Source organism: Siphateles boraxobius, unplaced genomic scaffold (genome assembly GCF_051911475.1).
Source record: "Siphateles boraxobius isolate OS27281-9 unplaced genomic scaffold, OSU_SipBor_1 9, whole genome shotgun sequence".
Taxonomy (NCBI): domain Eukaryota; kingdom Metazoa; phylum Chordata; class Actinopteri; order Cypriniformes; family Leuciscidae; genus Siphateles; species Siphateles boraxobius.
Window position 1 is genome coordinate 1,482,327 of NW_027509219.1, and position 16,666 is coordinate 1,498,992.

The 16,666-nt window shown below is 36.3% G+C and overlaps 1 protein-coding gene across 1 annotated transcript in view; it reads left to right on the forward strand.

The window, feature by feature from the left end:
• Positions 1-983: 983 nt before the first annotated feature.
• The window catches only part of pebp4 (phosphatidylethanolamine binding protein 4), a 144,792-nt gene continuing 129,109 nt past the window's right edge, over positions 984-16,666 (forward strand). Inside the window, exons 1-3 of the mRNA XM_077223732.1 lie at positions 984-1,066; positions 1,255-1,372; positions 3,217-3,343. Of these exons, the coding sequence (XP_077079847.1) occupies positions 1,266-1,372; positions 3,217-3,343 (234 nt within the window). The 5' untranslated portion in view covers positions 984-1,066; positions 1,255-1,265. The remainder of the gene's footprint in view (positions 1,067-1,254; positions 1,373-3,216; positions 3,344-16,666) is intronic.

Consider the following 16,666-nt stretch of genomic DNA (forward strand, 5'->3'; position numbering starts at 1 on the left):
CTGATTGTATGGCAGAAATGGGGGCTAATATAGCTATAAGCCACCCCCATTCTGGCGGGCTATGACTTGACAGTGCGCGAAGCGGCCTGATTGGTATGCGCGCATGAGCCGTCTTGCCATAGGTTCGTGCAGTTGCCGCAGCCCAGTCAATGACCGCTCTAGACGCTCAGCTTAGTGTCTGCTGTGCAGCTGCACTGCGTTTTAAAAATTTGGCTTTAATATTCTCGAGAAAAGGAGTTTTTCCCATAGCGTAAGCTACTTACGCAATTCAAGAGACCTCTCAAAACGGAACCTTTCTGATCGATTCAGTCCGATACGTGAACAATTTCACTGCAAAAAAATAATAAAATAAATGCTTTTCTTACTTAGTGTTTTTGTCTTGTTTCCAGTCTAAATATCTAAAAATTCTTAAATCAAGAAGCATTTACTAGATAAGTAAAATGGCATTAGATATTAGGCCTATATTGTTTTCAGAAAAAACAAATAAAAATGAGGTGGGTTTTTGCTTAAAACAATCAAAATTATCTGCCAGTGGGGTAAGAAAAAATTAAAAACTCACTTAATTTTTCCCCTAAAAAAACAAAATATACTATCCTATGTCATTTTACTTGTCTAGTAAATGCAACTTGATTGAAGAATTTTTAGATATTTGAAACAAGACTAAGTAACTTGTGTCAGTAACTTGTGTCAGTTACTCAAAACACTAAGTAAGAAAAGCATTTTTTCGGCTTTTGGAAGGTTATATAATTTTCACTAAAGAGACATGTCAAATGTTTTTAGAGGAACAAACACCTGTTACCATATGGCACTAACCTGCCGTCTAAAAAAATAAGCACTGCCACCCCAACAACAAATAAGACAAAAAGATTACGCATCTATAGACCAATAAGTTGTCTGCTTATAGCAGTGGAAACCAATGGTAGTGAAGAGTGGGCGGATCTAATGTGTTTCTCAGTTTAACTTTGTAACGTAATATTACCGTACAATTTTAGTCGACGACTAGACTTGTTGGAAGGTCTAGTTAAACCTCAGCTGCGAACATCTCAAAGTTTGTCGAAAATTACAGGTAATTTGATACAGAAATTATTAACTTTATCAAATACTTAATGTTTTTTGTCAAAAAACAAAACATATGATATATTAGGCTATATATTGCCTCTCACATAATGTCTTAACAATGCACTTAAAGTATGTTTTACATGCATGAAAGAGAGTGAAATAAGTTATTAACTCTCACCCACGTTTCTATCGAAGGGTCGGTGGAAATGCATATATTTTGCACGTCGCTTGTTTTGTGCGTCCTCTGGGCGTCTCACATGATCACATCCACCTGTGACGAGCTCTTGACTTCTGAAGATGCTGAATTCTGCAAGTAAGACTTCACAATGTTGTCATTCTGTTCAGATATTCTGTGATCATTTTTGTGTTTGCTTAGTCAGAAGTGAATGTCAGTTCCACTATATAACAACTTGCTATTGTCTACTGAAACATTCTTATTTTCAGCTATATAAATAAATAAATGATTGTCAAGTATTTTTTTATCGAGGTGTATTCTATCAGAATTATATTTATCTCAATACCAAAATGTAGTAGTGACTTAATCTGATCATAATTATAATCTGATAATATTAATTAGGCTTACTAAGCTATACTTTGGAGACAAATTTGTCTTCAGAAGTTAGCTAAATCTGTCAAAACAATGTTCTCATTTAGCTAACTAGCGCTTTGGGTTTGAGAAAAGAGCAATATAAGCAAAATTCGTAAATGTGTGTGTACCTCGTTGCTCCAAGAGGACTGTTACTATAATAATTATATTGTAAATTGTTATGGATAAAAGCATCTGGGTAAAGACAGTGTTGTTTACTGAGTACATATATAAATCTAGGAATCATTATCTTTAGCTTTGCATTATATTTAACATGGTCTATATGGACATACTGTATATGCACTGTAATATAACAGATGGAAAAATGAAACGCATACATTTCGACCCATATGTACTGTAAACTAAGAGTTAATACAAACTTCTTTTAATATAAAAATAGCGATCTGAATGTAGTGAACAATTAGTTAATTTCTGTGGCTAGTTTTACTAAGTGCAAATAGAGATCGATGCTATTTATACTACAAGTGAAAGTAGCATTATTTTCTTAGTAATAGCTGCTATTTACACAGTTTAAATAGCAAAATATTCTATTTACACTCTGAAAATAGCAGCATTTTCTTAGCGATGCTGTTTACACTTAGTGAAAATAGAGATAGATTCTATTTAAACTGTAAAAATAGCAGTATTTTCTTTGCAAGAAGTGTAAATAGTAGTTAGATGCTATTTATACTTATAAATAGTGGAATATACTATTTGCTGTACAATACACAGTATTCAATAATAACATACTCTAGAGTGTAAATTATTATATTTATTACAATTATTAATTGGATGCTGCTTTGAGACAATAAAGCCCTCCCTAACCCTAACCGATAAACACTTTATTATCAAATGCACGATAGACTCATTAATTCCACTTTTCCAATATTTTCTGAAATGATCTGATATGTGATGGGAAAAGGGAGTAGAGCGAGTTCAGCAAAGGGCGGATTCGAACCCGTGTCGGTTTGCATCCAAACTTTCTGCCATGTCCAATCAGACATCAGTGGGCGGAGTTAGTGTAAATAGCCTGGCGGGTTATTTGCACTTTGCGTAGATAGACACTGTTAGTTAAAACGATAAAAACGTCCTGAATGTTTGCTTAAAATACTTTGGAAAATAATAGCAAAAAGAAAAGGAAAACTTATGTAAATTCCTTCTGATGTCTTACATAGGCATTTTTATCCTGCTGTAATTGGCTCATTAAAATTCCAATATGAATCTTTTGTAGTGTCTTCCAATAGGAGTTTTGAACTAGGGTTAATTTCCAAACCACATTTCCTTAGATGAACTGATTTGAGAAGTCTGGCTTGTAGGCTGGTGTGGGATGTGTAGGACTCCCTCAGAGCTCTGAGTCATGGATGTTTAAGCAGCCGGTACCACTCGAAACCCACACAGCAAGCCTTAAAAACCCAACAACGTACTCACTAGTTCAACTTTTACTGCCATCATGGGCTATTCTCAGCTTGTGTTAGGGGTTTGACCTATAGGACACCATAAACTGTTCATTGAATAATGATGGAGTGTTATAGACCGGTTAAATTATTCATACCTGTATTTTAACTCTTTAGGGGAGAGTTAAAGCTGATTTACCCAGATCTGGTTATTGACAAGTGCTGGATCATCCCTCAGATGACCAGAGAGAAGATCAGCAAGGAGTGGGGATCACCTCAAGTACAGCTGCCATGTGCTGAGGAGGTAAGAGAAATTCACTCCGTACCTTAATGCTTTTACTCACCCAGTCAGTTTGTGCTCATTGGTTTAGCCTTTAACCAGTGATTAGTAATGACTAAAGTGCAAGTCCAACACTTTACAACACTTTCTCCTATCCTGGTTTTAAGTTTCTCTGGCTGAAGATCTGTTGTGCTAATCAAATGGCTCTTCTCCACTCTATCTGCTATTTTAATATTAAGAGAGTTTCTTTAAAAATGCTTCTTGTGTCCTACATGTCCTACTGGTATGTTGTTGTGATGTTATGTCTCCAGAAGATGGCGCAAGTGTTCCATAACTTAGACATATCTTGTGCTGAAATGAATTCATGTTACAGAGACAAAACTGTTATCGAAAGCACACAGACAACTTTATTGACCTCATGTGATCACTTTTGATGCCTTAAAGTTTGTCTTCAGGCATTTATGTTGTTTACAGAAATGTTGTTCATTTTAATGAAGGTTTTCAGAGATCTGTTTATTAATTAAAGTCCTTAAATGTAAATGTGTGGTTGACCAATAAGCCTAAAAAAATAAATAAAAAAAAATTAAATATTAGGCTTAACAAATATTGAATTGTTTTGTACTGACTCTTGAATTTCCAAGAATATATGTGGTCTTTTAGATTTTGTATTGGAAGTTGGATTTATTCACCAATTTGTTGCATTCGTGCCTAAAATTGTTATATGGCGTGACATAAAAGTTTTTGTATTATTTTTTCTAAATCATTGAGCAAAGTAAGACATCTCTCCTCAGTCTTTCCAGATATTTTAGATTAATTATGTTAAACCCTGTTATACATCTATCAAAATACTTGTGACTCTTGCTGATACTTTCTCTTGTTACATTGACTTTTTTCATGATTTATAACTAAAAATTATTTTCATTGTCACAATTCTGAATGTCACACCAAATGATATAGTCACACTATATGATTAACTGCAGCACACCACAATTCGTCAAAGCAAAAAAGTGTGTTTTATATGCATTTAACACTTCAATTACTAATTACTTCAATTCAGTTAACATTAATAAGAATACAAATCATCAATCATACTAACATCGTTTTAAAACGTTTTAAATGTTATTTAAGAAACTCTGAAATATGAGTAAATCAACCATCTCACGTCAAGAACATTCAACATGAACATTTTAAAATGAGAAGAGAGTGTGTGATGTTACCACAATTATAATATATAATTGTTAAACAGTAAACATTTTATCATTCTACAATTAGTCAAATGTTGGAGACATTTCAAATGATATCAAATATGTATAGTGTTGTATAATTGTTCACATCAAACCATATAGATTTTTGGGTTCGTTTCAGGTCGTTTGAACGTGGAGAGAAGAGATCGGGGAAGAGGGGGCGAAGGGAATGTAAATTAAGACAATACTGAGGTGATCGGATTTGGACTGACAGTGTGAACAAGTGTTTTTGACCTTCTGAAATTTATGAGGTTATGAATATAGTTATTTCTTACAATAGGAGTTTTTGCAAAATTGGCGTGTTTCCATTTGGGCGTATTTTCAATTAGCTCAATTTGCAGGGTAATGGAAACACAGCTACTTTCAAGTTGTATATAAGACAAAAAACATCTCTATTGCAAACCCCTCCAGGTTGCTGTTGTTGTTTTTGGCGTGTACCCATAGAAACCAATGCAGATATTACAGAAGACCACGGACATGGGTCACACATTCCATTGTATTTTTTTATTTATAGAACACTTTACAGGCTACACAGTAACTCCAAAGTGCTGTACATCCCAAGTACATAAAGCAATAATAAAAAAATATAAATAAACAAAAACAACAAACAGAAAAAAAAAAACCCAGAAACCTACAAGAAACCTACAAGAAACCTACAAGAAACATTACAATTACGTATTAAAGGCAAATAGATTGTAAGCAATACCATATTTAAAAACAAATATATATATATATATATATATATATATAATGCCCAAGGGAAGCAAATATTATAAAAACAAGACAGGCCCCAAAATGGACCCTTGTGGAACCCCACTGGTGATAGGTGCTGGATAGAAAAACAATTACCAACCTTCACTATAAAAGATCTTTGCTCCAATCGGATATCAAATCTGACCCAAATCTGGATATGAACAGTTGCGATACTCAGTATGGACAGTTAATAATTTAGATCAGATTCCAATCTCTATAGAAGGTGTCTGTTCTGTGTGAACTGGCATGATCTCTTTACTTTTTCCTCCTTTCCCTCAGGACCTCCTCTCTCCTTGCATGGTCCTGAATTTGTGTGTCCTCTCTTTATTCCCAAATAATTCAAAATATAGATTGCAGTGTCACACCATATGACGCCCATTTTACGAACAAAATGTATTTGGCCAGAACTTGCTTTAAAATCATGCACAGACATCAACACTTTCTGTGTCCATTAAAAATGCCCAATTCTTTTACTTAAACTGTAAATCTATCAATACTTTGCTGAGATATATTGTCATATTAGTAAGGTCACACATAGCCCGGACAGTCACACCATATGACAATTGTGATGTTTAGATAAAAATTTGAAGTAGAGGTCTTTATACACCAACTACAGCTATGGTATGCTGTAATAATATCTTGTCAGAGGAACAACATAAAGGTATATATTTTTAACAAATACCCATTTTTATTAGTGACATCATGGACGGGTAGAATTTCATGTCATGTCATCCACCCAAATGTATCTATGCTGCAGTGCTATACACACACACACACACACACACACACACACACACACACACACACACACACACACACACACACACACACACACACACACATATATAAATACAAAACATATACATCCACACATATATTATATAAACAAACTTTTATTTCAGATCGATTTGACTGCACTTATATATATATATATATTAGGGCTGGGAAAAGATTAATCGCGATTAATCGCATCCAAAATAAAAGTTTGTGCTTACATAATATATGTGTGTGCACTGTGTATAATTATTTTTTATATATAAATTCATACACATGCATGTATACATATAAGAAAAAAAAAATATTTATATATAAAAAAATATATTTATATATATATAATATAAATTTTAAATAAATATATACCGTATATACATGCAAATATTTCTTAAATATATACATGCATGTGTGTGTATTTATATATACATACAAAATAATTATACACAGTGCACACACATATATTATGTAAACACAAACTTTTATTTTGGATGCGATTAATCGCGATTAATCTTTTCCCAGCCACAATTCAACTATATATATATATATATATATATATATATATATATATATATATATATATATATATATAATTTTTCTTTTGCATCACTATAATTAGATTGTAATTACTTAATATTACAGTAAGCATTTGGATCTTTTGGTTTCTCCCAATATCCTTCTCTACAATTAAACTTTAGACTAGCTTTCCTATAAAATCAAGCAAGCTCGTATTTAATCAAATTAGCCTACTCCAATATTAATAATAATATGGATCTTTATCTTTAGAAGTTTACATTTACAGCTATTTTATGCAAATACTTTGTTAAAAAATAATTAATGATAAACTTTATTTTAAAATGAATAAATATTATTTAATCAAAAATGTTTTAATGTTCCTTCTTTTACAATTTAAATGTACTCAAGGACGTCTTTTAAATGCAACTGTTTCAGATAAAGAAAGAGACAAAGACTCCATCAGTACGAGGAAAGAGCCGTTTGACAGCTGCTATGTCAGGCAAACTTTGTCTGTCTCACAGCGAATCGTTCTGGTAAACTTGAAATAGAATCAACTTTAATGGAGAAAAGCAGTAAAGTACCATGGCACATCTGTAAATTGGAAAGCCGCTTCAATTTTTGGAGCTAGTTTATAAATTCCATAGCTAAGCAGTCTGGCTGGAAGATGATCTATCGCCCTCACGTCTCCCAAACCCCAATTGATGTATGGTCGTATTATCTATTATGCTGTCCTACATGATTCTCTTTTATTGCTGGACTTGGTGTCAGACAGCAAAACGGATTACACATGAGATCAAATCAATACCAACTTTATTTACCGGCCTTTCAAACGTAATTCCCCCTTTTGTGGTTCGGTCTCTGATAAAAACATATGGTAGCTGGAGGTCTGTGCCGCGAATGTGAGAAGGCTTCGGAGACAGTACGTGTCAGTCTTCGTTCGGCAGTCGCTCTCTCTCTCTCTCTCGCCCCCTTGACCCTGCCAATCGACACTTCATCACCACGGAAATGAGAGGCCAAGTGACGACGCAGCGGTCACTGGTTGTCGCTTTACCCCCGCGGTGACACCCACCTCATTACCCTGCTGAAGGCATGCTGGGTAATTGAAACAGAGCGAAATGGGCAGCGGTCCAGCTTGTCCGCCTCTCAATGGGCTTTCATTACCCAAAACAAAAGCTAAGGGTCACACTAAACAACAGATTTCCCTCCGTCAGTCCTCAAGTAATGACTCAACCCTCAGCTTGACTTGAACTTGATTTTCACTCGAACAACCATAATGCTTTTGTGCTATTGCAGTCGAAATGTCTTCAAAAGTCATAACGGCTTCATCAAAGTTAAGCGTTTGAGTGAACGCTTTAGCATTTGCATACAGGACAGTCTGAAGGGATAACGGCGTTTGAAATCTCATGGTTTGTTGTTGAGATTGTACTATTGTTTACTTCTCTTACCAAGAAATATGTCTAGCTCTGTACCTATCAGGAAAATTGTTGACAGTCATTTGAAATCTGTCTGAAGTGCTCGTAATTCAAATTATTTTAATCTCAGGCCATTATGGAGATAATTGCATCTTTGTCTGGCACTTGCAATGTCAAAAATAGTTTGTTTACCGTAATGTTTGATGAACTTGGACTGTTTTAGCACATCTTGTTTTTACGCTAAATTTGTCAACACATTTTATAATGATCTAGCATAGCTGTTACAAAAGCATCCAATCTGACATTAAAATACCTTTAGGCTGCAAACAAATTAAATAATGCATTAATTGCATCAAAATGTTGACGCTGCAAGGAGTTCATAAAGAGATTGTCAAAGAAAAGAGAATGAACACATTATTTAGTTTCCTTGTTACACATGTTACATGCAGGTACTTTAGTAATAACAATAAATGATGACCCTAAACTACACCCTAACTCTATAGTAAGTACATAAAGTCCTGGTTTCACAGACAGGGTTTAGATTAAGCCAGGATTAGGATTTAGTTCAATTAGGATATTTAAGTATATTAACATATTTTATAAACATGCCTTAGAAAAAAAAACAAAAAAAAACATTACTGGTGTGCATCTTAAGGCAAAACAATGGCACTGACATATTTTAAGATATGCAAGTGTAAGTTGCTTTCAGTTAAAACAGCTCAAACATGCATTTTAGCCTGGGACTAACTTAAGCCTTATCTGTGAAACCAGGTGGTAGTTAATTATTACTCGGTACTTAAATGTAGAATTACACTGTAGCACAGACACCTTAAAATAAAGTGTAACCGAAAGTGATGATCACTTTGCATGTGAACTATCCCTTTAAACCTGAGCTTATTAGGACTAGTTTAGCTGGCAATAATGCTAGAGCAAAGAAATGCAGCAGATTTCCCCTTTAAAACGTTAAACAATCTTCATGAAAGGCCTTACACGTCAATGTGCTTTCATTTCTATTCATTTTTTTAGCTGCCAGAATAGCCCTGTTAAACTGTTAGAACTGTTACAAGGCCCTATTTGAATGAATATTGTTATCAGATTTTTATCTCACACATGCACAAAGGAAAGTTTAATTGTATTTCATAAATGGTCTTTTATAAATGGTATTCGTCATGTATGAAATATTCTTTGGTTTCTCTTGTGAAGATACCACATGTTCTCAGTTTGGAGAACAGACCATTGGCAGCATTCTATGTACCAACACTTGTGTTGTAACGCTTGTGCCATTTTCCAAGACCCAGAAATATCCTCGATTCATGTACATCATCAAAATTATATCTTATCTTTCGCTCCTTTCCACAATTTATATGTATGATATGATTTGAGATCTTGGCTTTGTGCACTTTTATAACATCCATATGAACCTATTCTGCATGATCATATTCTACATCCCTTAATCTACCCAATACCTAAACTTAACAACTACCTTACTAACTATTAATAAGCAGTAATTGGGAGTTTACTGAGGCATAGTTAATATTCAATTGATAGTGAGAATTGGAGCCTAAACTAAAGTGTGACCAAATTTGCTATATAGTGATACTTAATTTATGGGATGGCTAGTTCTATATATTTATACATTTTTGACCTTGTTTGCAAAGCTCCAATCTATAATTTTTAAGGGTGTCACGATTTCGATTTTAAATCGAAATCGATCGAAATTAATTCACAATCTCAAAAAAACAAATAAAAAATGGAATCGTCGATGCTGCCACGCCCCCATGTCGCGCCCGTGATGGAAAGTTCGGATCGTTTTACTGACTCTATTGTTCAGTCTCGTTCATCAAAATTAACTAATCTTTTTTGTAGTCATTTCAGGGGCTTTAAATGTTATACTTTTAAAAGGCAAATTCCCCGAACACATCCACCTACGCAATCTTGATCATATTCTGAATTAAGAAATCATTATAATGCAGTCAAAAATAATTTACAGGAACATTAATAATTACTTGACCTTCCGAGTCTTTTGTTCATTTGTCGCATGACAGAGGCAATGAACGGATCGTTCATGAACGACTCTTCACAGCGCGGGGAAAAATACACACGTGTTGAAAGGCTGTGATCCCTCTGACTTAGATTCTATGCCCGAGCCCGAACTTGGCCCGACCCAGGCCGATATTTCCCGTCACTATCCTCGGGCCGGGCTCTTGATCTATAGACGTGCACTCCCAACGCAATAGAGTGCGGCGCGGGACTAGATTTGATGGCCGAGTGCGAGCGCGGGCGGTAATGCACTCACTCTGTGTGTGCGGGAGTTTAAAACGATTCGCAGACTCCCGCAAACTAGAAATATCTATGAATAAAACATAAAAACTAATAAATTTGTATTTATCTGTTGCAGAAAAGCAACAAGAACATCTAAAACAAAATACAAACGATTTACAGGCCAGAGTTTCTATTTATAACATGTTTGCAGCGTTGAGCGATTTAGCCAATCACAGACATATGTGTTGATTTCTTGAACGCAATGGCCAATCAGAAGCATTTAAGATAGACTCTCCTCACCGCTCAAAACAGACTTTTTGTTCAGTGCTGAATTCTGTAAGCTGGCAAATCCTCTAATTATAACAAACAAAGTGTAGGCTATATATTATGAAAGATTCATTGTGCAGTCAGCTTCATTGATAATAACAGAGATGTGTGAGATTGCGATTAACTGATGTCAGCTTTTTAGGAGCAACAGCAACCTGTGCTTAAAAAAAAAGAGAGTAAAAATCGAGAATCGAATCGAACCGTGACCTTAGAATCGAAAATGTAATCGAATCGAGGATTTGGAGAATCGTGACACCCCTAATAATTTATATGAGATATCAAATCAGGTTCTCAAGAAAAGTTACTTAACGCCATATGCAACGACAAAGTTTCCAACTGATCTGTTTTCTCTCAGCACTTGCTGAAATCACACAATCAGAACAAACCTGATGTTTAATGTAAAGGTATGAAGAGCAGGATTTTTGACCAATGACATTTCGAGGTGGGCGGGGCTACCCAGCGCTAAGCCTCAGAAATAGAAACCAAATGATTAAAAACTGTCCAGTTTCTCATCGATGTATTGAAAAAAATAGTTAATATTTAATTTTGGAAATAATCCCTGATGCTATTCCAATATCTAGTAGCCTAATTTAGACAATATGATCATTTAAAAAATGCTATCATTGGCCTATACAAATATGGTAACGGATATATCACATATTCTTAGCTTAAAAGCATCTGCAAGGATACGTTTGGCATCTGCAACGTGCTGCGTGCTCTTAAAGATATCTGGAGTGTAGATGTTTATTTGAAGATGTGCATAATCTTGTATTCTGGATGAACGTGCGGTCTGGCACACTTTATTTGCTGATCGAGAAGCATTTTGCGTCACATCGGCGTACAAGGATATTTCAGAACTTCTCAACTCCATCCATTTCCTTAAGGTCTTATCAGGTGGTATTCTAGGACGTGACTTCTCCTCCCCCCCCCCCCCTCCCAAAAAAAGAAATCACGTTAACTTTTTAGGCTGTCGCTCCCTGCAGCTGTCGAAAGTCTCTTTGGCATAGGAATGCAGCGCCTGTGGTTCATATGGGGACTTCTACTGTTTTATTCGGTGCTTAAGAAAGATGAGCATGAGGTTTCTAAACCATTACAGTGATTAGAAAGCGCCTGGATGTGATCTCCTGAGCTAGCTTACTGCGCCACTAATATCTCTCTTTCTCTCGCTCTCTCTGTGAGAGTGATTTTGTACGCTGTGCTTAAAACCGTGCGTGGGGGCGTCAAGAGAGGATTTCAATGTGAACCATCCCTCCCTACTTCCTGCTTTTTTTGGCTTATTTCGGCGAATCTCTCTGTTCTTTTCTGTGAGCTGCCTGTAATGACGACAGGGGCGGCATCTTCATCGCTAAGCCTGGCAGTGCCCACGGCTGCTAGTCGTCTCAGTGCAGCGCTGCCCACTCACCCACGCTAGCCTTGGCACCAGTGCGCCGTAGCAGCGTGCTATCCGACATCCGAAGGTGGGGTTCCTTTCCGGAAGACCCTGAGTGTCTTTCCCAGGGAAAACCCACTCGTCCACCCATGCAGGATTCCTGAAGGTCTTTCGCTGTTGGGCCTCTTGAAATATGGAGGAAGACAGGGGGTTTTGAGTTTGCTTTTTATACTCGCGGTGGGCGAACCACTTTAATTTGTCTGTCTTTAAGAGGAAGGGCTGGAGATAATTCATAGAAATTCAAAGAATTGCAGTAAGTGTAGTTTTTATTAATACATTGTGTTTTAGTATGAATTACACTTAAAAAGGTTGTCACTAGAGGTGTTAATTCAATTTGAAAAAATAAATTAGATTTTTTTTAAATGACAGTTAATGACATTTATTAATAATGGTTGTGAAAAGCACCAAAATATAATTTAAGGAAAAAAAAATCCTCACAGATGAATAGACAGTACAAAAACAACTTTAGAGCTCTCTATAGTTTGTTTTATTTCCATGTAATTGAACATAAGTTTTGCACTGGCCTACAGCTCTAGTTATCATACACACTAAATAAGAACATTCTGATTATGATAATAATAAATGTTTCAAATGCACATTATAAATGGACATATATTTAAATTTAATTTGATGCACTATGAACACTTTGCTTAATTTCATATAATGTTACAAATCCTTAAAATTAAGCAGGCATACAAGATTGAAACCTTAAAAGCAAAACCTAAGAAGTTGTAAAATATATATTGGACACTAAAGTGTTACCATATCATTCTCATTGCATGATCATATTCTACATATCCCTTAATCCACCCAGTGTGTGTGTGTGTGTGTGTGTGTGTGTGTGTGTGTGTGTGTGTGTGTGTGTTTTAAGGAAAAAGTAATAATAGTAAAACAAATATATTAATTAAAATAATAAATAAATAATACTTTTTAAGTAAATAATATTTATTTTAATGCACTAAGCAAAATTGCAATTAAATTTGACAAGACAGAGCAGCTTTGCCATTTAGATAACTTATTGTTCTATGATCATCATATTATTTTGGAGTGACAGGGTGAATAACAGATTTTTAATTTTAAAGCAAATTATCTGCTGAATGTGCGACTCATTTGCACTGAAAACATTTAGAACTGTGAAAGTTTGATTTCTGCCACAGTTGTTTACTGGAACATGGCGCTCCTGGGTGTGGACTATTCTCTGAACCTGAATTGCCATGGATTTGAAATGGAGCCAGTTCTTAAATTCAAAATTTTGTCAAACCCTGCCACTAGATGAGATCGACTCTATAAAAGAAAGAAGGTCACTGTTGCCTGTTTAATAGTAAATCTGCCATAACCAGGTGGGCGTCTCGGGCATGTAGGATTACAGGCTCTCATTCAGTATAGACACCAGGTTTCTCTCTTTCTCCCCTGTGGATCTGTTTGTCATGATAACAAGCATATTGCTTTGACACTGGACCTCATTTATACAGTCATCATCAGGCGCTCTTACACAATGCCGATGAATCACACCGGGGATCTGACACTGCCAACATCTGCTGCTACTCTTTACTAGAGGCGAAGGATTGATATGAATATTCAGTTGAACGGTGAGAGAGGCTGTAAGCCACATAATCCTCGTTTCCACACACTCAGATGATTTACATGTTGTATAAGGACTGTGCACCACTCTCAGACTGGAGTACATCATGAATGTAAAGATTCCATAGTGAGGTTCAGGAATCGAAGCCCGCGGGTAGAGTCAGCAATGAGATGGGAACCGCTGTGAGGCCCCAGGAATCTGTGAACTTTGACCTCTTAGAGAAATGATCTCAATTTCTTTGTCCTTATAGTCTTTCCCATATTTCTATCTTGTTTTACCTTGCTTCATTTCTACTCCATTTTGCTTATGGGGGACCTATTATACAAAATTCCCTTTCACATGGTGTTTGAACATAAATGTGTGTCAGCAGTGTGTGTACACAACCACCATATAATGGTAAAAATCCACCCACTCCTTTTTTTTATATTCCCCATAAATCATAAACCGTGCCTTAAAATGAGTTGTTTGATGTTTCTATGCATTGTGACATCACAGTGGAACAGGCCCCGCCCACGACTGGTGACAAAATCTGGCCTATCAGCTTAGCTCCTCCCCTGAGTGAACTGAACACAGTCCACCATGTTTATCTCCTCGCTAGAGCAGCTAGTGGAAACACAAGAATGTCTCAGCTACATGATAAACAATCTTAACGTTCTGACTGTCTCGACTGTTTTTACATTCCACCGTGGCGTTATTTTTCCATTGCTTTTCCATGTAAACCAGTGATGCGCGGGTTGATCCAAAATGAGCAGGTGCCTGCGGTCACCCTCGGATACCCGCGGTTACGAGTCATCCAAATATATTTTTAATGAAATTCGGGTCGCGGTCGGTTGGGTCGTTTGAAATAAAGATGCCAATTAAATCTTTAAACGCAGGACAAAATGCCCGATTTTCCAAAACGTTGAACTGAGCAATGCCATTGTACCATTTTAATAGGCTACTTTTAAACGCATATAGCTCAGTAATGTCAGTTATATTTATTTTCTGAGAGGGGGCGGGATTTTTGTTGGGAAAGTCGGGGGAGAGACGCACACTTCGATTGGACTGGATAAACACATGCAGCATCTTAATTCTTAAGAAAATGAAACAAAATAAATGAATAAATCGAGCCTTTATTACATAACACTAGGCTATATCATACAGCATCCAGAAAAAGAACAGTTTGCGCTCCTAAGGGCTTTCACACTTTTCTCTCAGTTGACCTGCTGATGAATTCTTCAAGCAGGGTCGAAACATAAACATCGCACACCGCACCGCAACCCTAGTTCCTACGTCTATGGCCCAATGACGCTACGATGAACATTTACTACTTTCACTTTTAAATGCAAAGGTGCTTTGTATTAGCCTGGCTCCGCCGTCCTACGTACTTCCGCTCAATTTTCCATTTCCTTCAGTACTAAGTCTGGGAATGTGCTGTAGTCTTTGTTTTTCTCCGATACATTTTTTACCGGGCCAATCAGTGAACAGAGGGAGTGGCTGAGAACGATGACGTTGATGTTGTGCGTTATTTTGAGTTGTACTTCAGTAATGGCAGCGGAGAAAGATGCGAGCGAAGCCATTCAGTCCGTTTGTGGGAATGCTGCCGAATATCAAGAAGTTAAAGCCGGAGCAAGAACAATCTTTGCTTAGTTTTGTTGGTGGCCATGATGTTGTGGCCCTTCTCCCCACGGGGTTCGGGAAAAGTTTGTTTTTCCAGCTCCCTCCGTTAGTGGTGAATGAGTTGGATAAGGCGAACGCTAGGCATACGTCACAACCAAACGTTAGCGATTGGTTATGGCAGATCCAGAGTGACTCTGGGCAGATCCAATAGTTTTAGGCTTCAATAGAGTATCCGCCTACAAGGAAGTTAACGCTTGTCAATGGAGCGGTACCAGACTCTATGTACAAATGAAATGTACGAGAGTTTGGTGGGACCAGGCTAGCTTTGTATGCGAATGACCCCAAATAGGAGGCGGAAAAAAACTCGCTAGGTCCGTCTTGCGTGTTTACATAGAAAATAATGAAAAAGCAGCGCAGTGAATGCATTCACACAGAACGCGTTTTTGCTTTGAAAAATACGAGACGCAGGCAGTGGATTGGGGTTGGGGGAAACGCAAGGTCTTGAGTTGAACTAATTGTAACTTAAGCGCCACGTTTTGAGAATGCCGTGTCATGCGAGAGAGGCAAGACACGAGTGCAACGGTCATACATGTGCGTCTAGCATGTGTTTACATAGAAAAGCACTGGAAAAGTAGCACATAAGTAACACGTTCTGTGTGAACAACCCTCATGACTTATATTACATCTTGTAAAGAGGGGCATAGGTCCAGTTTAAAAGTCTGAGACCACTTTAAAATCTGTACTTTTATCTGTAATTTGTAATTGATTAATTAAAAGCCTGGATGGAAGCTGAATTTAATATTCTGCTCTATTTCTAGGTCACTTTAGCAATTTTGTAAATTGTAATACTGCTGATATAGAAAAGTTGATAATATGTTTGAATGTTTGTTTTTTTTACACTTTTTCACTTAAACATTTATCAAATAAACTCTAAAGGTTATGTCGCTTGCATAACTTTCTAGACTTTTTATTATTATTCAGTGTAATATAAGTATCTTATAGTTAGCTGGTTACTTTCAGAAGTTTTAAAAGTCAGTTATGAATATTGGTTATTAAACACTTACTGTAAATATAAAAATATCATTAGCCTGAAATAAAATCAATGGAAGTCAATGCAATGTCCTCACTAATATAGTGAAACAAACATAGTAGTGTTGCATATCCACTAACTATATGAGGCCACACCTCCAGCTTTATTTTAAATACCAGCTATTATCTCACTAGTTATTTACCTTTCAGTTTTTTACATCAGCTTTCAAATTGCTACCGCACTCTTCTAATTTAAACAATGCATCTTTATTAAGATTCTTCATAATGGCATGCCACTTCAACTTCATTTAAATTTCCGCTTTACATCAAAACCTAGGAAAAAAATGAGCCAAAGACAAACAGAGAAAAGTCAGACGAAAAGGTATGGGAGACACATTTGGAAAGATGGAATTACATCGACTT